Here is a 27696-nt window from a genome sequence, read left to right on the forward strand (position 1 = left end):
GTCTTCACCTCTGTGGCCATCAAATGTCATCTAGCATTTACAGCTCATGACAGGTCACAACTCCCTCCTGAAGAGGTCTCTGACTACTGTGGCTCTTACCAATCTCTCCCCTTTCTCCTCTATTATCTCTCCAAAAAGTACTTTCAAAGTATCTCTCATTATGGCATTTGATTACATTCTGACTTGTAACTGTTCTTGTTACTTAATGAGTTTTTACTGTCTCACCAGTTAGCAACCTGAGGGCTGGGACCACAGCTTATACAACTTTTGCATCCGGGCCATGGAGTAAGTATTTAATAAAAATTTCTGAGTTAAACTTAATAATCTCAGCACTGTTTTCTTATGTTTGTATTTTATTCCCTGGGTAGTCTGTGTGCTCAATTTCTAGTAATTACTCTTAACCATGATATACAATTCCATGAAATTTAATATAAATGACTTGTAGATATTTATTCCCATATAAGACAAAAAATAATAAATAGGTTTATTCTTAGTGTAGACATCTCTGTATCATTCTATGGCTTATGTTATTTGTCAGGCATTCCTTTAATCTGGGTATTCTGTCAGTAATCTAAGTATGAAAATTTCCTGATAATGCAATGAGATACCACTTCACACCCATTAAGAAGGCTAGTATCAAAACCAGAAAATAACAAATGTTGACAAGGATGCACAGAAACTGGGAACCTGGTACACTGATGGTGAGAATATAAAATGGTGCGGCTGCTATAGAAACCAGTAAGGCAACTGCTCATAAAATTCAACAGAATTTCCATTTGACCCAGTTAATCCACTTTCGGGTTTGTGCCCAAAAGAAATGAAAGCAAGTGCTCAGGTTGGTTATTTGTACACCAGTGTTCACAGCAGCACTGTTCACTATAACCCAAAGGCAGAAACAACCTAAATGACCACCAACAGATGACTGGAAAAACAAAATGTGATCTCTCTCGTCAATGGAATATTATTCAGCCTTAAAACAAAACGAGATTTTCACACACAGGATATCATGGATTAACTTTGAAGACACTATACTAAATGAAATGAACCAGCACAGAAAGACAAATATGGTATGATTCCATTTACTTGAGGTATCAATAGTAGTCAGATTCATGTAAGACATAAAGTAGAGTGATGGTCTGCCAGAGACTGGGGGGAGGAGAGTATGGGGAGGTAATGTAATGTTTAATGGGTATAGATTTCAGGCAGGGAAGAGGAAGTTCTGGAGATGGATGGTAGTGATGAAGGCACAAGATGAATATACTTAATGCTACTGAACTGTTTACTTAAAAATGGCTAAAATGGTTAATTTTGTGCTATGTGTATTTTGCTAAATAAATTTTTTTCCTGGTAATAGATATTTTAAAAACCTACAAAGCCCCTAAAAATCTAATGATGTGTTAAATTTGTAGGGCACACCTCACTTTTTATTCTTTTCTCTCTGCTTACTTTATTTCTTTTCACTTTTTATTTTGAAGAGCCATTTTTATGAATTTAAACTTCCTCTCAAATTTGACTTAGTTCTGAAATGTCTATATTAATACAAATACAAGTGGAATGAAACTCCAGTGGCCTTCCTGTCTTTTGCTACAAAGATGTTTGAGAATAAGCTGTACTCTAAATCTTAGTAATTGACTTTAGGTTTGTTTTTTCCAACCACACATACATGGAGATATTGAGGGTTCACTTCCAGACCACAGCAATAGAGTGAATATTAAAATAAGGCGAGTTAAAATGAATTTTTAGCTTTTCAGTGTACATAAAACTTAAGTTTACACTGTAGTTTATTAAGTGTGCAACTGTATTATATCTAAAAAAGAATGCACATACCTTCATTAAAAAACACTTGACTGCTAAAAAATGCTAATCATTAGCGAGCTCTCAGTGAGTTGCAATCTTTTTTTGCTGGTGGAGGGTCTCGCCTCAGTGTTGATGTCCGCCGACTGATCAGGGTGGTGGCTGCTGCAGGTTGTGGTGACTCTGGCAATTGCTTAAAACAAGACAACAAGAAGGCGGCCACATTGTCTGACTCTTCCTTTTATGAATGATTTCTTTGTAGCATGCGATGTTCTTTGATAGCGTTTTACCCACAGAACTTCTTTCAAAATTCGCAGTCAACTCTCTCCAGGCCTGCCATTGCTTTATCAACTAAGTTTACCTAATATTCTAAATACTTGGCTATCATTTCAATAATCTTCACAACACCTTCATCAGCAGTAGATTCCATCTCAAGAAACCATGCTCTTTGTTCAGCCATAAGAAACAACTCCTCGGGGCACCTGGGTGGCTCAGAGGGTTAAAGCCTCTGCCTTCGGCTCAGGTCATGATCCCAGGGTCCTGGGATGGAGGCCCGCGTTGGGCTCTTTGCTCAGCAGGGAGCCTACTTCCCCCCCACCCCCCACCCCCGCCTGCATCTCTGCCTACTTGTGATCTCTGTCTGTCAAAGAAAGAAAGGAGGAAAGAGAGAAAGAAACAACTCCTCCTCTGAGTTTGACCATGAGATGGTATCAATTCTGTCACATCTTCAGGCCCCACTTCTAATTTTAGTTCTCTTGCTATTTCCACCAGGTCTTCAGTCACTTCTCTCACCAAAGTCTTGGACCCCTCAAAGTCATCTATGAGGGTGGGAATTACTTCTACACTCCTGTTAATATTCATGTTTGGACCTCTTCCCATGAATGTTCTCAATGGAATCTAGAATGGCGAATCTTTTCCGGAAGGTACTCAACTTACTTTGCCCAGATCCATCAGAGGAATCACTATGTATGGCAGCTACAGCCCTATGAAATGTACTTCCTGAATAATAAGACCTGGAAGTTGAAATTACTCCTTCATCCACGGGCTGCAGAATGGATGTTGTGTTATCAGACATGACAACAACATTAATCTTACACATCTCCATCAAGAGTTCTTGAGTGACCAGGTGCACTGTCAGTGAGCAGTAATATTTTGAGAGGAATCTTTTCCTGAGCAGCAGGTCTCAACAGTGGGGTTAAAATATTCAGTAAACCAGGTTACAAATAGATATGCTGTCATCTAGCCTTTGCTGTTCCATTTACAGAGCACGGGCAAAGTAGATTTAGTATCATTTTTAAGGGCCTTAGGAGTTTTGGAATGGTCAATGAGCAATGGCTTCAACTTAAAGTCACCAGATGCATTAGACCCAAGAAAGTCAGCCTGTATTTTGAAGCTTTGAAGCCAGACACTGTCTTCTCGTCTCTAGCTCTCCAAGTCCTAGGTGGCATCTTCTTCCAATTCAGAGCTGTTCTATCTGCTCTGAGAATCTGATTAGTGTAGCTACCTGCACTCTCTTTGCTAGACCTTCTGGATGACTTGCTGCAGCGTCTACACCAGCACCTGCTGCTTCACCTTGCACTTGTATGTTAGGGAGACGGCTTCTCTCCTTAAACCTCATGAACCAACCTCTGCTCCTTCTGCAGCTTCCTCACCTGACTCTGCATAGAATTGAAGAGAATTAGGACCTTGTCCTGGATTGGGCTTAAAGGAAGGTTGTGTCTGGTTTGATCTCTCCAGACCACTCAAGGTTTCTCTACATCAGCAATAGAGCTGTTCTGATTTCTTATCACTTGTGTGTACAGTGGAACAGCACTTTTAATTTCCTTCAAGAACTTCTCCTTCACATTCACACTCTGGCTAACTGGCACAAGAGGCCTAACTTTCAGTCTATCTCAGCTTTCAACATATGCCTTCCTCACTAAGCTTCATAATTTCTAGCTTTTGATTTAAGGTGATATGACTGTGTGAGATACGTGCCTATTCCTTTCATGTGAACATTTAGAGGCCATTATAGGGTTACTAACTGGCTTCATTTCAATACTGTTGGGTCTCAGGGAATAAGGAGGGATTGGGAAGGCCAAGGAGAAGGAGAAAGATGAAGGAACAGCCAGTCAGTGGGGCAGTCAGAACACATACAACACATACAACATTTTTAAGTTTACTGTTGTATATGGGCGTGGTAACATCAAAGATCACTGACCACAGAACATTACAATGAATATAATAACCAAAGTTTGAAATACTGCAAGAATTACCAAAATATGACACAGAGACACAAGGTAAGTAAATGCTGTTGGAAAAATGGTGTGGACAGACTTGTTCAATGCCATAAACCTTCAATTTGTAAGAAACACAGTATCTGCAAAGTGTAATATAAAAGGGGCAATAAAATGAAGTACACCTGTATTGTGAAGTGACTGTACAATTCCCTACATTTACTAGAGGCACTTTTGTGACTTTCTGGCTTTAAAGTGATCTGTGCCTTTAGGCCAACAGTACTAGCAGCAAAGCCTCAGTAAAATGGCTTTTTAAAATTCTATTCAATAAACCATCATATCTTTATAGATGTATTTGTTATTGTTTACTTATATTCACAACACAGGGACTGATTAAAAAATTTAGAAAGAAAAACTTGTATTTTTATACCTTTTTTTGTGTGTGGCAGAAACTATGCTAGATATTTTCACAAAAATAATTTAATCTGCACAGAAACCATTAGGTTATTATCCAAATTTTACAAAAGTGGAAATGAGACTCAGAGAGGTTCTATAATTTGCCTAAGTCACACAATACACGTAAGCAGTACAATCTTAATTTGAACCTGCATCTTTCTATCCCCAAACCCATATGGAAACATCTAATAGGCTAACAGGAAATACAGATCCCAGCCAGATAAAAATTTGAAAAACATCAGATCAGAGGGAGTAACTGAAATTGCAGGCATTAATGGGATAGTCCAGAGAAAGTACATAGTGAGAGGTGGGGTGAAAGTTGATCCTGTTGCTTAAAAAAGAGCACAAGGAATAAAATGAGCCTGACAAGGAATGATCCAAAAAAGTGGGTGAAGAATCAAACCTGAAGCAAGGCAAGAGCGTGTCAAGGAAAGCATGGCCGGTCCAGCAGGTACGCCCAAGTATGATCTCCTGAGAAGCAAGAGGAAGGGACAAAGGGTCTTCTCCACTAAGGCAGCCACATGCCTTCACGTGCATTTCTCTGAGGGCAGTCAGTCCCCCTGCATCATGATGGGAGTCTGTCATTCCAGGGTCAGGTGCAGTTACAGTCCAGGAAGGGTTTAATCATATAACTACCTCCTGGGTGTAGATCAGAGCCTAGCTAGAGCCAATGCTGAAATGCTGCTGGAATCAATGAGCCCAAGCCTAGTTAAACCTGGGAGGCAGTACTACACAGGACAGAAAATGGAGTCCCTGCTTTAGGGTAAGATAAGACTCCAGCTGACAGTCCAACTTCCTGGCTGCGAGGCTCTGCTTTAGCTAACTTCTTAGCCTTCCTGGGTGTCATTTACCCGGCAGAACCTCTTCTGCTTAGCTGGATTCCTGGTTCTGACCCTCACAGCCAGGACTGCCCTATTTCACCTGTAGCTTTAAATGCTAGATTGGAGAGCTAAATATTGCAAAGCAATATTGGATGCTGACTGGTAGAGCAAGGGAGAAGATTCTTTAGCTAGAAACAAGTCACTGTAAAAATAACAGTATTACTGGTAACTGTCACATCATTACATTCATTGGCCTTACTAATTCTACCAGAATGCCACTGTCCTTCACCCCACATATGCAAATACACTTATAGATAACACATAGATAATAGAACCCAGATTCACTGAACCCTAATGATCTTATTATGAATACACTATGTTAATTTCCATTTTAAATTATTTAACTGTGCAGTAGCTACTGCATTTCTAGAGCTTCTAGCAGGCCCAAGTTTCTTCCTTAGAGAACTTCGATCGATCCTCACCTGCCACACACACATCTTTTTCTGTTTCACTAAACTTTAAGATAAAAGTTGCTTTAAACTTCACTGTATTTGGAGTCACAGTATTTTTCTAAAAATGTGACTATTCTATGTGCTAGAAAAATTCTATTGACTAAGCAAAGACTTCCTTCCATGGAGCACAGCAATTAAAACTGTGAAATAGTGTCCTGAGAATTAGAGGTTTGCCTCATTTTATGCAAAAGATTTATTCCTGAAAAGTCAGGAGCACATCAAATCACACTCTAAATGCAATGGGGAATTACGGCACTCGTTGATAAATTTTTTTGAGCAGTTATCTTTGTACACTTAACCTTAGCCAAAAGGCTGAGAAGTGACAATAGTACCTTTTTATAGTATGACCAAGTATCCTTTATCAGTTTGGTAAGGCAAAATGGCACAGCACTATATTTCTCAACATTTAAATATTCATACCCTCTTCAGATAAACATAAAGGTTGTATGTCCTTTAAACATTTTTATTTAAAAAATTGCACACATAAACAAAAACAGAAAATATGAACTTCCATGTACCCATCTTCCAGATTCAACAACCACAATGATTTTACTGTTTGTTTCACTAATTCCTTTTGTCTTACTAATTTTAAAAAATTCCAGATCGTATGTCATTTCCCCCTACACATCTCAATATGAAACTCTAAAAACCATGGGAATGTACTCCTGTAATCACAACTGCAAAGTTTCCTGATTGTTTTCAAATCGTGTTTTTACAGCTGATTTGTAGGAATGAGGATCCAAACAAAGTTACATGTTACATCTGATTGTTAGATTTTTTTTTTTAAGATTTTATTTATTTATTTGACAGAAATCACAAGTAGGCAGAGAGGCAGCAGAGAGAGAGAGAGGGAAGCAAGCTCCCTGCTGAGCAGGGAACCCGATGTGGGGCTCGATCCCAGGAACCTGGGATCATGACCTGAGCTGAAAGCAGAGGCTTTAACCCACTGAGCCACCCAGGCGCCCCTGATTGTTAAAGCTCAGATACCTTTATTTCCCCAAAGTTGCTGAGGAAATTCAGATGCTCTGCCAGGCCTGAAATCCATGGGCCTGGAGAAGAGCATACATATACGTAGTCTGGTCTTGCTCAAGCTCATTCCTGTTTCAGGGATTTGGGACATAACTTACAGCCATTTTTCTCCCCTGACATTTCACTTTAACTACTCGAAGTCCTACTTGATTCCTCCATTCAAAGTCACCAATCTGCTTTATTTCTTAGCACATGCCTGGTACTGTTTTACTTCTTTGTTTTGTTATGTTTCCCTCACTATAATTTATGTTCCCAAAGAGTGTTGACCTTGTCTCTCTTGTTCACTGTGCTAATTCCAATGCTTAGGAGAGGTCTGGGCCTACAAAAGAGGCACACTAAATGTTCACAGAATGGGTGGATAAATTTGGGAGATTTAGGAATTCTGGGGGGAGGGGGACACGCTTATGTAATGTAGATAGGAAACAATAAAATTATCCTTTAAAGCTTGTTGTCATTGAGACTGCTATAGTGTCTTCTTTGAGAACCTCTCTCTGACATTTTGGGTATTTTGCTTTATGATAGCTCAGTCACCTCGCTGTTTAAATGGAAAAATTTGGGACAGCATTTCATAGAAGGTAACTGCAACTCACAACGTCTATCTAATCAGTTCAATAATAATTTCCAAATGTACTTAATGGACTATTAAATCAGTAATTAGAAATCAAATTTTGCTACGCTGCAAAAGATGTCAAAATTATGTGTGCTCAGACTAAGATATTTTAAAATTAAAATTTTATTTAATTAGCATTCCTCAGAGACAGATATTTTAAAATTAGAATTTTATTTAATTAGTGTTCCCATAATCTATATTAAAATTTATTTGTACCTTGCTGACTTATAAAAACATAGGCAGGGCAGGATAAATATACAGAAAGAGCTCATGGCGGTTAACAAAACTCAATGACATAAAACTACAAAAAAGGGCCCAGCAGAAAAAATGATTTAGGGTTTAAGGAGTAGCAAAAAATATGAATAAAGTGAAAAAAACCTTTTATATAAGTTGTCTTGTGGGGCGTTTGAAAACATTTCTTCCTTTCACCCACACTTTTGTGAGTTAAAGTTAATGGATTTCTATTGCATTCCTGTTGTCACTCTTGCCAAATGCTTTCCTACGGATGAGGCAGATACCTGGTTATTTAAGGAGCAGAATAAATGGGCCAAGACAGCTTTCCCTATCCCCAATTCACCAGGGAACATTTGAGAATTCCACCTGACACGAGGACAGCACTGTGCTCTTAAACAATCTGCAGTTTGATCCGATTGTTCCCCAGTGGGGGAGGTAGGCCACAGCTCACTCAAGAGTCATTGATTGGATTAACAGCCTAATTCCCAACAGATGAATAGAATACTGATGTCTTGTCAGCCCAGATCACAAAAGGAAAACACAATCTGCTTCTACAGCTCAGAGATTTAACCCTCTATTTGCCCTGAAGAGACAATCTCAGTTTTTAGTACTAATATTTCTTCAGAACTATTTGCCTGTGAACATCACCAAATGGTGGTTTTAATCACCAACCACATACTTTCATCCTCTTTTTGGGTAGTTTTAGAAAATGTTTAAAAACATGGGAAGATTTTTCCTTCAGTTTCACTGCCCACCTTAGTGGTCAATTCTTTCAATTCTTTCTTGGGTTTCCTAAAGACATAGTAAATAAACTGCTTTCTTTGGGGACTTCATAAAATAGGACAAAGCATATGAGAAGAAAAGTAACAAAATCCACACACTGAAAGATAAAACCATTTTGAACTCAATTTTTCTGGAATAACCGCCTGATTTTATTAAGAGGAATGAATGATTGCATTAAGGGGAATAGAGCTCTTAGACGTTAGCTTTAGTTTATTCTCCTACTCAACCTCTACCTCCCAGCCCTTACTGTAATTTAATAATTTTTGTGTACAGCTGTACAACAAAGAATCAAATAAAAAAGATCTTATTTCTGATGTTATTTTGATTTTTTTAAAAATAAGAAAAACAAGACTTCATTCAAGTCACCTATTAGAACTGTGGAACAGTCAGCTGAGAATAAAAACAATGATGGTAGTGGGTAATCTGTTTCTGTACTAAGCAATTTACATGTGTTCTCTTACTTAATCCACCCAAGCTTACGAAGTAGGTATTAAATTATCTCATTTCACAAATGAAGAAACTGAAGCTGAGTTAGGTTAAGTAACTTTGTCTGAGGTCACATGATTTGTTAGTGGCAGAGCCAAATTAAGTCTCTGGCTCCAAAGCTTATGCTCTTAAACACTACTGGGATTTTTATGGGTTTCTCTGTATGTCTTCATATTTACATGGAGTCTGAGGTGTTAAAATTACGATTCAGCCATCTTTTAGAATCTGTTATTATTCTTTTGGGAAAACATCTCTATTTGTACAAATGTCCTCTACTGGCTTTTCTTTTTCTTTAGGACATTTTTTTCAAGGATTTCATGATAGCCACGTAAAATCTGCCATGTCAAAACAGAAATCTTCTATGCCATGGTTTTGGAGTCATATTTAACTTCTTTATTTATGTCTCATAGTGTCTTTCATCAAGTGAGGTTGATTGAATTTTCCTCTGCACTGTATCTCTGATTCTTTTTCCACAGTAATGGATCCTATCCGGGTCCTAACCTAACCTCCTAATCCACTAATTCCTACAAGAGCCTCCCTAATAATTTATCTGGTCTCCTATTCCTTTTGCAAGCATTGTCTTAAGCATGCTATTTTTCTACTTAAAACCTTGAAACATATTCTAATTGTCTTCAAGTCAGGTAAGAATTTCTAACTAAGGATTTTCCCTAGCTCTGAACAGAATTTGGCATATTGTCATGGTTTTAAAAATTAACCTTGTATATGTAGGAAGTTTAGATCAGTACAAATATGAGAACATATTACATAATGAATATCGATTGTTCATACTATTAGTATTATAATATTACATTAGATTATAACCTAATTCTTCATGGTAACACATGTTTCCATAATAGCCATTAGGTTAAAGGACATTTTTGAAAAATAAAAAGTACAGGGAAGAGAATATATTTTTGGAAGGAGACAAGGAAAAAGCTCAACTAATGCCAAAAAAAAAAAAAAAAATCCCAAAATATGATGGTGTAAAAGATCTTCCTACTACCCAGCCTCCCACAAAGCTTTCTTAATTCAGACATGCTTTTCTTTCAAGAAAACAAAATTTTACAGTAGTATATTATTTTACAGAACATTTTCATATAGACCAACTTATTTGAAAGAAACGCCCTGAAGTGAGCAGGATAGGCAGTAGCGGCTTCATTTTATAAATAAGGAAATTAAGGTTCAGCAGGGTTAAATGACTTGCTCAAAGTGATACAGTTAGTCAAACAACAGAATTAAGACTGAACCTTATATCTTCTACACAAATGAGTAAGTTAAAAAAATGGCAAGTTTTGGAAGTTCAAGGTCTAATTCCCACTTTTAGACCAAAAGTAACAGTTATCACTGACCCTGAATAATAAAACATTACCTACTAATATTTTGGCCAACCAAGATCCCTCCCTCCATCTCCAAATACGTTGCCATTCATTCAGTTAAACATGAAGAAATCCAACAAAGAGGAGAAAAAGGACAGTCTCGGTAACTAAATTTATACTAAAATAAAAGTCTATTTTTAAAAAAGATTTTATTTATTTTTGCAAGAGAGAGTGAGAGAGAGCACATTCATGCACATGAGTGGAGGGGAGGCGCAGAGGGACACGGAGCCTGATGAGGGACTTGATCCCAGGACCGTGAGTTCATGATCTGAGTGGAAGGCAGATGCTTAACTGACTGAGCCACTCAGGCGCCCGTAAAATAAAACAATCTAAAACAAGTGTTTAGAAGGTACAAATATCAGGAACACATTCTGAATCAAGACAGGTCCTGTTAGAGGTTCCTTAGAAGCTGGAAGACACCCAGGAGGATGACCTACAAAAAATTTCTTTCCCCAGTTATCTGGAAGAAGGGGCAACAGAGTGCATGAGGAAGGAGAACTGCTTCCCTGAGTGTTAAATACTTGTGAGCACTTCACGGTGGCTGGAGACATGGTGCTTAATGCCACGGAGACTAACAGCTTATAAGCTCTTGTGATTTTTGTTCCTTCATACTGTGTGAGTTCTTAAATTCAGAGGAAATTTTTATAGCCTTCACTAACAGAAATTGGGGAGGTAGAAGTCTCTTCTCTGGGTTCCATGATCAAGTACAAAGTCAGCTGACAAGGCTGGAAACCATGGTAGGCATGTCTACTAACCCAACTTTAAAAAATAATATTCTGAAAGGCCTACTGTTTTAACAATATCCTGAAAATCCCATAGATTTTCATATTTTCATGTCTACAACTTCAGATTCCTATCATGTAACGCAAAACAGCATTTTGGCAGATATTCTAAAATAAGCCAGATTTTCAGTTTCAGAAGCCAAAACCAACTAAAAACTAAGAAACAGAAACAGAAACCAAACAACCCCCCATTTTAATAACAAGGAAAATAAAATCCATGGTGTATCCTCTGTGGGAACAGAGACAGACCTGTCTGACTGTGGAAACCAGGTTAAAGACAAGGGCTTGGACAGTTGTGCCCCAAAACAAGCAGACTGTGGGTCTTATAAATACATACAGAAATAATTAAAATATAAGGGGTTTAGAGAGATTAATCTCCTTTAAATAATCTCAGCCACAAAGCCTGTAAAGACACTGTTGGAAGCAGGCCCACGTGAGACCAGCTGTCGGATATCAGGGCAGCAGAGATTAACTGCTACCACTTCTGCCCTGACCCGCCACGCACTCTTCTCTGGACTCCAGCTGCAGTACTCACTGCGCCACCGGGAAAGGTTCGCAGAACAGCACCTGCCACACTGTGGGGCATTCCCATTTGCCTGGATACCTATCCTGAGCCGAGGGAGCAAAACAAACCAAAATAAGAAAGTTGGTGCTGGAAGGGAATCAAAAAACGCAGGGCTCAGAGGACTCTAGGGAAATGCAGGAGGGTTCTGGGAAAAGTGCTGATTACCTGATTCCATTCATGTAACCTGTGGCGATTTCAAAGTCACCTTTAATTATTTTCAAACTGAGTTTTAAGTAATGCAGATAGGACCCTTACTCCTAAAGGAAGCATAAGGCAACTGATAACTCTTTAAAAACACTAACATTTGTTTCAAAGTAGCCACAGATTCAAAAAATATTTTTAAAAGGTGACAGTGCCAATGAATAAAAGGAGAATATTTATAATAAACAGCATTCTTTCAGTCAAATAGATTTTGGGGGGGGTCCCCTCTGTATCTCTATTATATGGTATTTCCATGACTTAAAAAGGAAACCATTAAAAATCAGAAAAACAATAGCTTTGGAGATGACGTGAAATCAACGTCCGTAGAAGTCCTTTTAAAAATATAAGGTGTTATGCCAACACTATATACTTTATGAAGAGGATTTCAGATGGAATTTATTTGGACTCTAGAAGAAAATAGGATTGTGAAACAGAAGAACATTATGAATCACTGGAAGTGCCCAAACATTGTAAGAACAGATACACATGTACTTATTATCAGACCTATTCTTCCACCAGGATACACTGAGGCCTGGCGCTGGACCACCTTCTTTAAATACGGTCTATCCGATGTTCCTAAGCCTCTTTCATTCTGATTTTGCTTCTCTGGCTTTGGGATACCAACAAATCTCTGCTATAATCTCTTCTTGTCAAAAAGGTGATTTATTTGTATTTTCATTTTTTTTAGCACCCTATTTATCTCACAGGTGCATCTGAAGGATGAGTGAAGTGATAGCATCTAAGTCTCTGACTCTAGAGTAAAAGTAGGCTACTGCATCAATTCTAAGTATTTCAAAGACAATCCTGTTGATATGCTAAGATGAAAGATTCTGGATAACATAATTACTGCATTTCTTACACAAATATAACCAATTTTCACAGAACCAGAACATCAAATATAATTTTACTTTTTTTTTTAATGGGTAAGAAGGTACTTTGGGTTTTTACATGGTTAAAAGGGAGAGTTCTTGCTAAAAAGAAAATTTCAAACATCAAGACACAATAGAAGACAGTCTCATTTTATGCAACGGGTCATAAAAAACTCATGTTCACAGTTTCTATTCTTTTAAACAACACACAGGTACCACACTTCTCTCATCTGTATGTCTTTAAAATGAAAGCTCTGTCTGTACGGTTTCCCTCCTTCTTAAGAATGGGTTTTAAAGAGTGCCAAGGAGGAGGCCAAATGTCAAATACACGCCTGTCCAGTTAAGACTATATTGATATCCACTGATACATTTTTCAACTTCAGAGGGCTCTCAGATGGTAATGACTTTCAGACTAAATGATTGGATTCAAACTCTGAACCACTGATTCAGAGATGAGCACCTCTTTTCACTGATCCACTAGACCAACGGTTCTCCAAGTGTGGGCTCCAGGTCAGTGGTATCAGTTTCATTGGAAAAGTCATTAAAAATGCAAATTATTAGGCTCCTACTGCAGACCTACTAAACCAGAAACTCTGCAGCCTGACCTAACAATTTGTTTTAACAAGCCCCAGGTGATTCTAATGTTAGCCAACATTTGAGGACCACGGTCCTACACTAGTACATATATTCTCTATAAAGGAGCACCATCTTTTGGACAAACAGAAGTAACTACAAACCAAAGTGAAATAATTAAATGCAATAAAAAGTTTATTAAAATATTATTTTAGATGATTTATCTTTTCCTTAATTTTTAAAATTTAAACATACTTGACAGGATTTCATCTTCCAGTGAAAGGCTGTCCATCAAAGACACCATTATAGTCTGGTACACTTTTTTTATAGTTCTATAACATAAACTGACATTTATTGGAGCTTCTCATAAGATTTTTCCATCAACGGATGTGTTGGAAGAGCAATAACCAAGTATGCTGTGGTGGGCAAATACCTACACATCAGGACACTTTTCAAAGCCATCAGGCAAAGGGGGTCAGTTGAATTTTTTTTACAGCACAGGCTAATGCTTTAAGAGTGTCTTGATGGAATCAAGGAAATTGGATTGTCCCCCCATTTGCTGGGCTAAAACAAGCCTTTTTTATTTATCCCATTAGAGGAACACAAGAGAAACCTTTTAAATGTCACTAAAAATTTCCCTGCATTGCAAAACCTAGTCAAAAGGGTTTTAATTTTCTCTGAGAACTCTTAAGTAATGCAGTATGTCAAGGTTTAATAAATTGTAGGTGGGGATAGTTTTTGTTACAGGCAACTTTTTTTTTTAAACAAGTGCTTAGACATGCTTAGGTTTCTCTACAGAGAGAGGTCGGGGCACCACCTCATACAGCAGAGAACTCAACTTCAGTCCAGATAGCAAACAAATGAATGATAATGGAATCTGTAAAATATCTGAAATAAACTGTAAGGACATTTTTTAAAAAGAAAGTATTTTAAAATGTATTGAAAATGATGGTAAATTTTTTTATAATTGATATTTTTGTGTTGAGCTTGAAAAATTTTTTAAAGAATGTGGCCTTGAACAAAGTCAACCCCAAAGGACAGCACAGAGATTAGGCCTTCAAGTCTTCCAACAGACAGAAGGACTACACAGCAAAGAGCGACACTATTCCCAACCTGTCATGGGGTAAAACCCCACCTTTTACAACTTTCAAAATAGTACAGACACACCAGCTAATAAAAAAAAGTAGTTGATGCGTATGTTATACGGACTGCATATATCTTTAGAAACAATAATAAAGTGGTCTATATTTAGCTTCTATGATCATATATTTTGGTGTATTTTTTGAATAGATCTAACCATTAAGTATTATGAGGGGTTTTCTGGTTGATTTTTTTCCCCCCTCTTCAACAAAATATTAAAAGCACTTACAAACACAAAACAATATGTTACAAAGGGAATACCAGAACAGAGGAGTTTAAAAAAAAAAAAAGTTACTACCTGTAAATGAGTGTAGTTCCCTTCCTGAATCATCACCTTGGTAGAAGTATTTTTAACCATACTCAGATGCTTAAACAGAGCGTCTTACTCTATTCCCAAGAGTGGGGAGTGGGGGGGGGGGTATGGTAAGAAACTATGCCAAAGACAAAATACCTAGTACTTCAAAATGTAATGATTAATAATGAAATTATGTCGATTATTCCTCTTTTTATTCCCTGCCTCTAAAATATACTTTCAGGTCAGGTCAGGGCCAGAGGATGTGGGGTTCAGCACTGAGACAGTTCGGCAGGGCAGTCCTGCAGGCTGCTAGTACCACTTGAACTGCTGGTGTTTTGAGTCTACCCTGTGACCACAGCTGTTCCAAAGGGAGGCTCAGTGAAGTGCTGGCTGAAAAAGAATGGCAAGCAGCCTGGGAAAAAGATTACATTTGTGTCATGTACAGTCAGCTATCCCTACACTTTGAATTAATTGGCTTTAATTATTAATTAAGCTTAGTAGTTAAAAGTTAGTATCTTCTTTCTATGGGAACTCCGGCTTTATTACTTAAGTTCCTAACAAGTTATCACATTTTGGCATTAGTCACTCCATTCTTTACATGTAGTCGAAGGTAGTTTTCCTTCTTTAGCTATTAGCAATAACAGCTTAGAAGCTCTATATGAAATTCTAAGTTGTCAGACCTTGAAAGATGAGTTGTTGAAAGTCTTCCAAATCTGTCAACATTGATAAAAGAACTACTGATTATAAAAAGACAAACCAATAAGCAATCACAGAGAAAGGAAGCTTACCATGGAAGTAAGAGAATATATTCAGAGAGTTTATAATGAATTTTTAATCATCAAAAGACCCTACTACTCGCTTAACTTTACTATTGTTTTCATAGGAGAACCTATGCTAGTCCCGAAACTTGACATTCAGGTGAACAGAAATGTTGAGAAAATTTAGCGTTCTCTTGGCTGCAATGTAGGGATTCTTACTCTGGATTCTCAAGTTCATAGGTTACCTGTGAAAGGGTTTCAACAAGTGTATGAACCTACTAAAATTGTTCGTAAAAATTCTACATGCGTGTCCTTTCTCTCTGGTGTTCACAGCTTTCCTAATAGTCTTCCTAAAAATGTTAAAGAGCACTGTTGTGGAGGAGAAGTATAGATTAAACCATGAATTGGCAATTGCTGAAACCAGGTGATGAGTACACGAAGTTTGTTATACTAGTCCCTCTAATTCTGCATGTGGTTGAAGTTTTCATAATTAAAAGATTATTTTTTTTAACTGTTATGAAAGGAATTGTATACAGGCCAATTCTTGAGAGAGAACGGTGGAATTCTATCTAACAATCTAATTGAATTGCCAAAGTAAGTGATAGTTCTATCTTTCCTTATGTCATAAGATTAAGTCTAAGAGAAGGTAAGGGATTTAGAATTTCAGAAAACGTAAGTGTAGAGAACGTAAGTATGGAAATCTTTCACACCAAAACTTCCAACGATGCAAGTTACCTTACTTTTACAATTCCTATTCTCTTTCTCTAATATGCCAAATTTGACACAAAATCAGGAAAGTAGAAGAGAGAAAAGGCAACTGGCAAAGCAAAGACCACAAAGACAAAGAAGGTGGTGGTTTGATGCTTGAAGGGGAGGGGAAAAGTGAAAGGAATAAAGTGGTGGGGCTAATCAAATCACTGTAAAAAGCTGCGGCTCTCAGAGTTAACCTTGCCAATCAGAGTAAGCAGGAGCAGGCGCAGAAGCAGGAGCATGTTTGTGCACATTAAACTTCGCGTGTGTCCTTGAACCTCTGGGTGCACTTCCTACTCTCAAGCAGCCTGGGAAGGCTTCATAATGCTTACCCTTAGAGAGAACCTTGAATTCCATTAGAAGGCTCCACAGGAAGGAGAAACCCTCAAGTGGCAGCTTGAACCACATAGACAGCTCATACCCTTTACTGATATTAGAAGTGAGCTCATGGGATTAAGTCTGCAAGTCCTGGAAAATTAAAAATTATGAACACACTGATAAATGCCATTATACCAACAAGAATACAAGATACCTTTAAATCTTTACTCCTTCCCTTTTTTTTTTCTTTTAAAGAGATGGCAAATACTTACATAAACAATGGTATCATAAAGACTGGTTACTAAGTCTACAATTAAACTATATAACTGATCTGGCTAAAATCTGACTAATATTTTATTAATATTTACATCTGTATACTGCTTTGCTATAAAAATCATCCACTCATTTGATGGCCTAGCATATTTTATCACAAACTACACTTTTGAATACAAGGAAGTAAGAAGGTAGATACTTCGTCTTTAAGTGATTATAGTTCACCTATTAAGTGATTATAATTCCATTCTGTTCTGTACTACTGAGAAGTATCTTATATAATATAGTTTTAATATTACATGTAGGCAGACATAGATTCAAACCAAGGAGAAATTTCTAATTAGAGCTTTTGAAATTGGAATAGTCTACTATGTGAAGTAAACAGAAATGTTCTAACAGAGGCCACCTGGCTTAACCTTTTGGAAATTTAGCAGAGAGAATTCTTGCATTGGGTAGGGAGATGGAACCAGATAATTTTTAAATTCCTTTCTAGCTTTAAGATTTCACAATTAGACTTTATTCAGGGCCACAAGTCAATGGCAGAACAGAAACCAGAATCTAGGTAACCTGACTCCAAACTTAAGGTCTTTCTAAACACGAGGTTACAAACCCTTCAAAAGTCAGTACTTCAGACAGTAAACAGAAGAGTGAGGTTACCTGGGTCAGGGGAGCAACAGTGGGGGTGATGAGGAACTGGAGAGGCCTATCAACAGAGGGCAGTAGCTACTCAAGATCTAGCTATTGCTGCTCTGTGGAAATGTGCCCAGGACTGCCATATTTGTAGATTTTTCAAGAGAATCCTAAATCTTATACTTTTATGTGAAATGAATTGGCAGTTATTGGCAGTGAATTGTAAATAAACTGTGGTACACTATTGGTGCTAAACAAAAACTGGTCTTTGGGCTGTGTATGTTTGTGACCAAGAGACTTTCCTCAAAAACCCCAAATACAATTACTGATTTTTAAAAAAATCCCTCTCTGGATTCTTCAAATTTATCAACAGTCTTTTTGAAATATAAAAATCTAAAATTTGTGCTTTATATTGATTATAGTCTGCTAAGTATATAAGTAATTTGCTCTGGATTTTATAGATTATATTCCTGTTGGCTTTTGCAAGATCAACACTACAATGCAATCTCAAGGTTCACGTATGGTCTACAGTAACTGTCAAATTTTCTACACGTGATATTTGTGCATAACCAATCTCTACATGTGTATATGGATATGTGTCCCTAAATATTCTAAAAACACTTATAGACAAATCACCATTTCTTTGAAGAGTCACTTTTTTCTTGAATTACCTTATGCCCATCTTTCAGGCATTATTAACCACTCTATGGGTGTATCAGTTTGATCCTCAAAAAAGCAAGCCTCACCATTTCTAGACCTTATTCTGTTGCCTCATTTGGGAGCATTTTGTTACTTTGTATAATTCCTTCATCTTTAGTCTGCCCTCTTAGAGGGACATTTTGAAGAACATTTCAGACTCAGTAACACCACAAACCACCAAATAAATTTTATAACATGTATACATCTAAGTAATAAACCTCAAAATCATCAATGAGCCACGATTCAACATTCAAACAAGTTAGTTCTTTTAAGGCAGATGACTCATCCATTTCTTGAGTTCAACGAGGAACAACAGTTTGACTTCTTAAAAAAGTTACAGAATTACAGAATTAGCCCAGTTCTGAGGGCACAATCAACTTTAAGTGTCAGAATGTTGTGATTCAACTGTAAGTAGTTAAGAAGTTCAGAAATCTTTATGGTGAAGAAGGCTGACTGCCTGTGGATAAAAACCTGTTCTTTTGTTTTCAAGCTTACGACAGTGTAAGATGTCAACAATTTCTGGTTCATAGCAATAGCAAGAAAGAATGTAGCCAGGGGGCCATTAAGAAGGAGCAATTTACTATACCAGGTCATAACACTTTGACAGTGTCCTATAATTCAGTTAGATGTAAAAATAAGATGACACTGGGTGTTCTCCGAACTCAAAGTAATTTGAACTTGATTCACACTGAGCTATGAGCCGGTTGTTCATTCTCAGGCACAAACTTAGCAAAAGAAGTGATTATTCAGTATAAAAATGACAGAAAAAAACTTATTAAAGAAAATTGTGAGCTGTGAAAACAGGAACATGGATTAAAAGTCACATTGAAGGGGAACACCCGCTGAATGAAATGATGTCTACGTGTAAGAATTTCATTATAAATAAGGAAATATTAAGGACACGAAGAACTTATTACTACAATCCTCACAAAACGCATCAGATGGCTGTGAATTCTAAAAGCACTGAGTCAGTGTGAAAGAGAATGATGACAGCACAACGCAGGAAAACAGCACGGGACCTGCAGTTAAAGTACAGAAGTGTAAACTCCGGCTATTCTACTCACTTACTAGCTTTGCGTCCTCAAGCAATTCACATAATGTCTTTGAACTTTAGTTTTCTCAACTGTGGAATGAGGACAATGCCACACAGGACTCTTGTAGGGATAAAATGAGCATATATATATATATATATATATATAAGTGAGCTTATATATATATAAATTATATATATATAAAACTGATATATATAATATATATGTGAGCTTATATATAAGTGAGCTTATATATGTTATATATATATAAAATGAGCTTATATATATATATATATAGTAGAATGGAAAAAATGATACAAATATCTGATCATTCAGTATTAGTTTCATCATCTTTGTTCACAATTTTCAGACTTTAAAAAAAAATTTTTTTTTAAAGATTTTTATTTATTTATTTTTCAGAGAGAGAGAGGGAGAGAGAGCAAGCACAGGCAGACAGAATGGCAGGCAGAGGCAGAGGGAGAAGCAGGCTCCCTGATGAGCAAGGAGCCCGATGTGGGACTCGATCCCAGGACGCTGGGATCATGACCTGAGCCGAAGGCAGCTGCTTAACCAACTGAGCCACCCAGGCGTCCCATTTTCAGACTTCTTTTGCAGTGATACATCCTTCTCTGTTGACCCAGAAAACTGCCTTCATTTTTTGGAGATGTACAGGTTTCTTTGCACAAGAGGATGATACATTTGTTTTATTAAAAAATATTTACAAAAAGCCTCCAAAACTCCCAGGACTTAAATAATACTAAAGCTTGGTACACAGTGAGGACCCGACTTGATCTCATAATCCTTAAAGGGGACCTCTTTTTTAAAATAAAATCATATTCAGCAGATAATCTTAAAATACGTAAAAACTGAGGTAGGGAAGGAAACTTCTAGGTACCTCTGTGGGGATTTACAGAACACTCTGAAAACCATGAAGCTGGTTTTATGACTAGAGTAGAAAGAAGAAACAGGTGTGGTATAAGATAATCATATCTCTTATTTATCCCTTCCTATCACAGTTTTAAGAGATTCTCTACATTTCTTTCAATTCATTCATGTTTTTAAAAAAGTAAATGCTAAAATTAAACACAGAGGTTCTAAAAAATACAGAACTGTTTGAAAAAGATAAATAATAGCAACATGAAACAAAATCAGTTCACTGCCAAGATATCTGTCAAGAGCATTAAGCCACTTCAACATGGGTCTCCTAATGCATACCCTTCATTTACAAATACATCTAATTTGTCCTCAGAGCAGTCTTTAGCATCTACTGCTCAAGAATGTCTACCTGATGTATGTGTTACAGCATATTTGTTTGGGCCTGCCACACATAGACCGAACTCTACAGAATTTGCATATTGACCAAACCTTTCCATAAGTTTCTAAAAGATACTGTTTCTTTGGGCATTCTTATTTTTAGTCTAACTCTTTGCTCATTGTATATTTCAAACACGTATTAAGTGGTATGTCAGGTAATGTGTTAGGAGTCAGGAGTAGAAAAATATCAAAGTTTCTACTCTCAAGGAGCCTAGAGTCTTAGGAATGGAGATAATTATTATAAAGAATGATAAATTCCATCACAGATGTAAACAAAATGTATTACAGGAGTGCAAAAGAGGGGATGTAACAGGAAGTTGCAGCTGGAGGAAAAGAAGTGGCATGGAAATGAAGAAATCACAGGCAAAAGGATTTTGTGAGCATGTATGTGCATACACTCGTTTATGTGTGTGTTCTAGCTGGTGGAGTATTTATCTACAAATGAACAATATTTTTTAAATATTTTATAATATTTACTGAATGTGTGCTGTATGTTCAACACTATGCAAGAGACCACTAGGAATATTAAAGAAACAGAAAACGTGATCCTTGCACTCAAAGAACTTACAATCCTGGAGAGACAACAAAGGTGAACAATAAAGTAAATACAATTAAGGCAATCACAGCAGTTAAATAAAACAGCTGAAGAATATCTCACATATATAGTAGCATTTTCCTTAATTTTATCTTCCTTGGTTAAGGAATTTTTTTATAATGCTGTCTTGACTTCAGTCAGGGTAGATAGTCTCTGACTGTATTTGCCTCCCAAATGACCCATTAAAAAACACACAACCTTAAAGAAACAAAACAAAACTGGGGCGCCTGGGTGGCTCAGTGGGTTAGGCCGCTGCCTTCGGCTCAGGTCATGATCTCAGGGTCCTGGGATCAAGTCCTGCATCGGGCTCTCTGCTCAGCAGGGAGCCTGCTTCCCTCTCTCTCTCTCTGCCTGCCTCTCTACTTGTGATCTCTGTCTGTAAAATAAAAAAAAAAAATCTTAAAAAAAAAAAAAAAAAAAAAAAAAAAAGAAACAAAACAAAACAAAACAAAACACAACGTTGTTCCCCATGTTGTTGCTGTATTATTCTGGTGTGTAAATGAACTTATGGAAAATATGTGAGTTCTAAAATGAACAAAGGGCTGAAACTATAGAAACACACTGAAAAATGACCTCATGTTGGACAACCTTGTTTATTCTGTTTAAAAATATATTCTCTATGTGCGCCTGGGTGGCTCAGTTGGTTAAGCATCCAATTCTTGGTTTCGGCTCAGGTCATGATCTCAGGCTCGTGAGATTGAGCCCTGCACTGGGCTCCATGCTTAGCAGGGAGTCTGCTGAAGATCCTTTCTCCCTCCACCTTCCTCCCCTTTGCCCTCTAAAATAAATAAATAAATAAATAAATAAATTACACACACACACACACACACACAAATATATATACATATAAACAGTATATTTAAATATTTTATATTATATATATATTTTATATATTATATATATTTTTATATGATATAAAATATGTATACATATTTTATACACACACACACACACACACACATTTTTTTTTTTTTCTAAAAAGCTTTGATGTCTTCACTTTGTTTTGATAAACTAACTGAAAATTTACCTACCAGGAGCATTTGTTAGTGGAAAACTTGGATCTGACTCTTGAGTTTGCAGCTGACCGGATTATTATGTGGAAAAAATTCCCTCTAAGGATTATAAGAAGAAAAAAAAAAGACCAAATATGTAGACATAGCTTACACAATAATCTAAAAAATATCACAAGTGCTCAGCCCATAGGATTATATCTTAATTTGCATCCACCCTTTAAAAATCTAGGAATTCTAAACAGTTGTTAGTGATTCATCATAGCAATGAATCAGTTTAATCTGATGATTCTATCCTAAGAATCCTAAGGATTCTATCCTACTTAAGATAGATGGCACCACAGAACTGGCAGGTGAATACAGAGAAGCCTGGCACGACAGAATTACGTTGCAGACATTTTATAAATTTGAGATTCTCATCTTCCCAATACCTGCCATCCCCAACTCACCTAAGTCATAATTTCTGGAATTGAGGTTTATTTTTTTTTAAAAAAGATCTATAGCTGATTCTGGTGATCCAGATTTGGAAACTTCTGGGATACACAAAGTGAGCTCAGCAACTTCATAAAGCAAGGAACCCTGGATAACACAGTATGGTCACAGAGGTGGGGCTCTGAGAGTCAATCAGAAAAGTTGAGGACTAATTCATAAATAAGAAACCATCAGAGGTTCTTGATCATAGAATCATTTAGATACTGAAGTAGCATTTAGATATCGATATTTAAGGAAGAATAATGTATCAATTTTATAGAGGATCAAAAAGTCCCTTTAATAAGTTGCTACAATAATACCCTCACAAAGGAACGATAATTCCAACCATTTATACTATGTAGCTCTCCATACCTTACACAGCCAACAACTGTGGATCTCAAGAGTTCACTTTCCCATAGTCAGATGGTAGTTAAGCCTGAGTAGCAATAATGTTATTAAACGATGAGTGGAATGCCAAAGGTTTATACTAATTAAGCAATTATTATTACTATGGATAAACAATAATATAATGCATAAAAGCAGCCAAGCTTTGACAACTAAGTAGAAATTAATTAAAAGTATGAGCAGAATGCGACAGAGCGAAACCTTTTCTAGTAACACATTAGCCTAATGGTTTTATTACACATGGTTCTTTTTGGTGGCTACTTTTTATTATGAAAATAACATATAGAGAGAAAAGCAGAGGCCTATTATTCATATTTAACAACTATTAACATTTTGCCATTTTTTTTTTTGAAGTAGGTTAAAGATATTATGGACGACATGACATCTTGTCCCTAAATGTATCAGTGTGCACCTAAAAACAATTAAGGAAAAATCCTACACAATCAAAAATAAAATTATCACACTTAAAATGGTCAATACTAACTCATAAATGTTAATGTAACATGGTCCTCTTAACTTCTACAGTTATATACAAATCAAGACAAGACAAGCTTATGTTACATTCCTTCCCCAAAGCAATCTATATATTCTTTTTGAATTCCTGATGGAAAAGTTAGATAGACAGACTTTGCAAATCCTCTGGATCTTAACTGGCAATGTGATAGAAACTCTTCTTGTTTTAAAAAAACTGTATCATTAAGGAACGTTCATTTGATAATAAGAAAGAGAAGTCACTTGGAGATTCACACATAGTGCTTCCAGAAGACTTTTAAGAGTTCTTGAGAGCATCACTTCCTTCCCAGAGTCATGGTTGTGGACTGAACATCAGCAAGAACCGTGGTATGCTCAAGACTTTGCCCTGAACAGAACCAAGACCTCTGGCCACTGTCAGATAATCTGTCACTATAAGCTACTTGTATCCCAGGCAGATATTTATTGCTATTGATCTGCCTGGTCCTAGCAAAAGACTTTTGTTCTCCCAGACCGGGACTTTGACCTCAATTAAGTTATGAATTTCAATCCGATAGACTGCTCCACTTACCCTACTGCTCTCCCCGACTGGATTAATTAGAATTAGCTAGGCCGAGAGTCACCCCAAGCTCCTCATGGATCATGTTATTTTAATAATAAATAAAAGAATAGCAGCAATGTACAAGAAGTATTTTGAAAGATTGCTCATCTAGGAACATCATTCAGAACCTGCCAATATCAATTTCTCTGACTTTGATTACCTCATTTACTTTTTCTTTCTTTTCATTCATTAGAGTTTTCCCTTCTATTTCAGCTTTCTAAACATGTTCTTTGCATTTAAAAACCAAAGTACTTGCCATTTTAACACTTTGGTTCTATTTTAGGGTTTTATTAGAGAGTAACTCATCAAAGCAATCACTTGCAAGAACATAACTTAAAAACATTAAATAATCTCAGAGCACCAAGAAAAAAAAACATTCCATCATCTAAGAATGGTACTAGTCTTAAGCTAAATGCGCTTTTCCTATAGCTGGTTAAAGCATTAAAAGCAGACAAATCAGAATGTCACCAAGAAGGCAATATCCAAAGTTGCAAAGAATAAGAATGTACAAATACATCTGTTTTTAATCAATAATCCACTGGGAGAGAGTACATATTGGCCAATGAGAAGTTTAAATCATGTTGGTATCAACAATAATCAGTGGGATTAGGATTTGTGAAATATGCTGTTATAACTTCATGATTTACCACCTAAATATAAAAAATTATTTTAAAAGGTAAATAATATTATATAAGAACATTCACATTCTGGGATGAGTATTTAGTATTTGATACAGAAATTCTAAGATTTTTAGAACATATAAAAGGAATCCTAAAAACTCTATACATTTTCAATCGATGTTTCTGACATAGCAAAAACCCTTTTACTTCTTTGATTACTGAAATTTTGAGTTTTGATCAGCTCGAGGGAACATAAAAGAAAGATTTAATTAGAAAGGCTAAGTCTAATAGTAATATCAATATTAAAAGCAATGCAAAATTATAGCACAAAGTCTGCCCTCAAAATGCTGAGAATTCCATGTGTATTTGGAAGGTACATTCTGAGGACAAAAGGATATGCCATACATAACATTATAAATCAGTGATTTATCAAGCCTTTAGTAATGGAAGTGTTCTTATCAAATAATCTCACAGGAAAGATAGGTACACATGAAAGTGATAGCTGCAATGAAAAATAAAACAATTATATTTTTTAAAAGTACACATACTGGATTTAATCTCCATTCACCCTCTCCTCTCTCACTACCATACACACTCACTTAGGTTCTGTAGATTATGTAGAACTTCATTCATTTTAGAGTTTTCTATTTTCCGATGTGGAAAGGTTTTAAACTCAAGCACTACTAAACATTTCTTTTTAGCACCCAAAACATATCAGTAATCTAGTAAGAAAACAAAACTGGTATGAGGACTGGACTCTTTACAATGTGTGAGAGAATCAAGGATTAAAGAAATAATTTGAGAGCTAAGGCTATTTTCATAATGAGCCACTCAGCAGGAAAAGATCAAATGACAAAATGCATTGTGCTACGGCAAAGAGGTTCTGTTTTCACACCTGACTTTCATTAAGTTGCATATTCTTAACTGGGATTAGAGCAATTCTCTAGCAAATCATACAGGTGATTTAACACATTAGCCCAGACTTTCCAAATGACCCTTAATTAGGGTCACAGGACAATATGTGAGGGAAATCAGGAAAATTTAACATATTTATACCTTCCCTTCTAGTTGAAATATCTGAAATGTAGACAATGACTTAACATCATAAAAATAGTATAGGAACTACATTAAAGTAATCAGAAACCTAAACATTTCAAACATTATTTGAAAAATACTAGACAGTTTATAGCAGCAGAAAGAGTAAGAATTTAAGGATAAATTTAACAAGAAATGCTCAAATACTATGTGAAGAAAAACTTTAAATACTCCTGGAAAGATGCAAAAGTAGACTTGATCAAATGGGAAGACATCTCCTATACCTGAACAGGATGACTCAATATTATCAGTTCTCCCCGATTTATAAGTTCAATACACTCTCATTAAAAACACCAACAAACTATTTTATTAAGTTACACAAACCAGTATTAAAGTTCATATAAAACAGCACTTTGAAAAATGCTGCTGGTATTTTGATCGGGATGGCACTGAAAGTATAGATTGGTCTGGGCACCATAGACATTTTAATAACGTTTATTCTTCAGATTCATGAGCATGGAACATTTTTCCATCTTTTTGTGTCTTCTTCAATTCTTTCATGAGTGTTCTGTAGTTCCTCGAGTATAGATCATCTACCTCATTGGTTAGGTTTATTCCAAGGTATCTTATGGTTCTTGGTGCTACTGTAAATGGAAATGATTCTCTAATTGCCCTTTCTACAGTTTCATTGTTAGTGTGTAAGACAGCAACTGATTTCTGTGCATTGATTTTGTATCCTGCCACAGTACTGAATTGCTGTATAAGTTCTAGTAGTTTGGGGGTGCAGTCTTTTGTGTTTTCCACAAAAAGTATCATGCCATCTGCGAAGAGAAAGAGTTTGACGACTTCTTTACCAATTTGGATACGTTTTATTTCTTTTTGTTGTCTGACTGCTGTTGCTAGGACTTCTAGTACTATGTTGAACAACAGTGGTGAGAGTGGACATCCTTGTCCTGTTCCTGATCTCAATGGGAAGGCTGTCAGCTTTTCCCCATTAAGAAGATATTTGCTGTGGGTTTTTCTTAGATGGATTTTATGAAGTTGAGAAATGTTCCCTCTATCCCTATACTTTGAAGAGTTTTAATCAGGAACGGATGCTATATTTTGTCAAATGCTTTTTCTGCATCAATTTAGAGGACCATGTGGTTCTTCTCTTTTCTCTTATTGATTTGTTCTATTACGTTGATTGACCAGCAGCATTTTTCAAAGTGCTACAACAAACAATCCTAAAATTTGTATGGAACCAGAAAAGACTCTGAAAAGCTAAGGAAATGCTGAAAAAGAAAAACAGTTGGGGGGTATCACATTGCCTGATTTCAAGTTTTATTACAAAGTTCTGATCACCAAGACGGCATGGTACTGGCACAAAAACAGATACATAGACCAATGGAACAGAGTAGAGAGCCCAGATATGGACCCTCGACTTTATGGTCAAATTATCTTCGACAAAACAGGAAAAAATATCCAGTGGAAAAAAGACAGTCTCTTCAATAAACGGTGCTGGGAAAATTGGACACCTATGTGTAGAAGAATGAAACTCGACCATTCTCATACACCAAACACAAAGATAAACTCAAAATGGCTGAAAGACCTCAACGTGAGACAGGAATCCATCAAAATCCTGGAGGAGAACATAGGCAGAAACCGGCCACAGCAACGTTGTTCAAGACACATCTCCAAAAGCAAAAGAAACAAAAGCAAAAATAACTTTTGGGACTTCATCAAGATAAGAAGCTTCCACACAGCAAAGGAAAGAGTCAACAAAACAAAGAGGTAACCCTTAGAACGGGAGAGAATATTTGTGAATGACACTACAGACAAAGAGCTGATATCCAAGATCTATAAAGAACTTCTCGAACTCAACACCCCAAAAAATAGAAAATCATGTCAAAAAATGGGCAGAAAAAGTAAAAAATGAATAAATAAATAAATAATGTATTTCCTATAAAACTATTTTGTCATGGGAACTTATA

The 27696-nt window shown here is 36.5% G+C and overlaps 1 protein-coding gene across 3 annotated transcripts in view; it reads right to left on the minus strand.

Annotated features, from left to right (window-relative positions):
• Positions 1-27696, minus strand: part of LOC111150826 (acyl-CoA binding domain containing 6) — a 200649-nt gene that overhangs the window by 46374 nt on the left and 126579 nt on the right. The window contains exons 7-8 of one of the 3 annotated variants that reach the window (XM_022508449.1): positions 22142-22222; positions 16671-16718 (exon numbers count right to left, since the gene is read on the minus strand). The exons of 1 other annotated variant lie outside the window; for it this stretch is intronic. In XM_022508449.1, the coding sequence (XP_022364157.1) occupies positions 22154-22222 (69 nt within the window). In that variant the 3' untranslated portion in view covers positions 16671-16718; positions 22142-22153. Of the gene's footprint in view, positions 1-16670; positions 16719-22141; positions 22223-27696 lie in introns of those variants that run through there. One more of the 3 variants, XM_022508450.1, reaches the window with a different exon arrangement.

The sequence above is a fragment of the Enhydra lutris genome, unplaced genomic scaffold (assembly GCF_002288905.1).
Source record: "Enhydra lutris kenyoni isolate GAN:26980312 unplaced genomic scaffold, ASM228890v2 scaffoldscaffold24, whole genome shotgun sequence".
In the NCBI taxonomy this organism is placed as follows: Eukaryota; Metazoa; Chordata; class Mammalia; order Carnivora; family Mustelidae; genus Enhydra; species Enhydra lutris.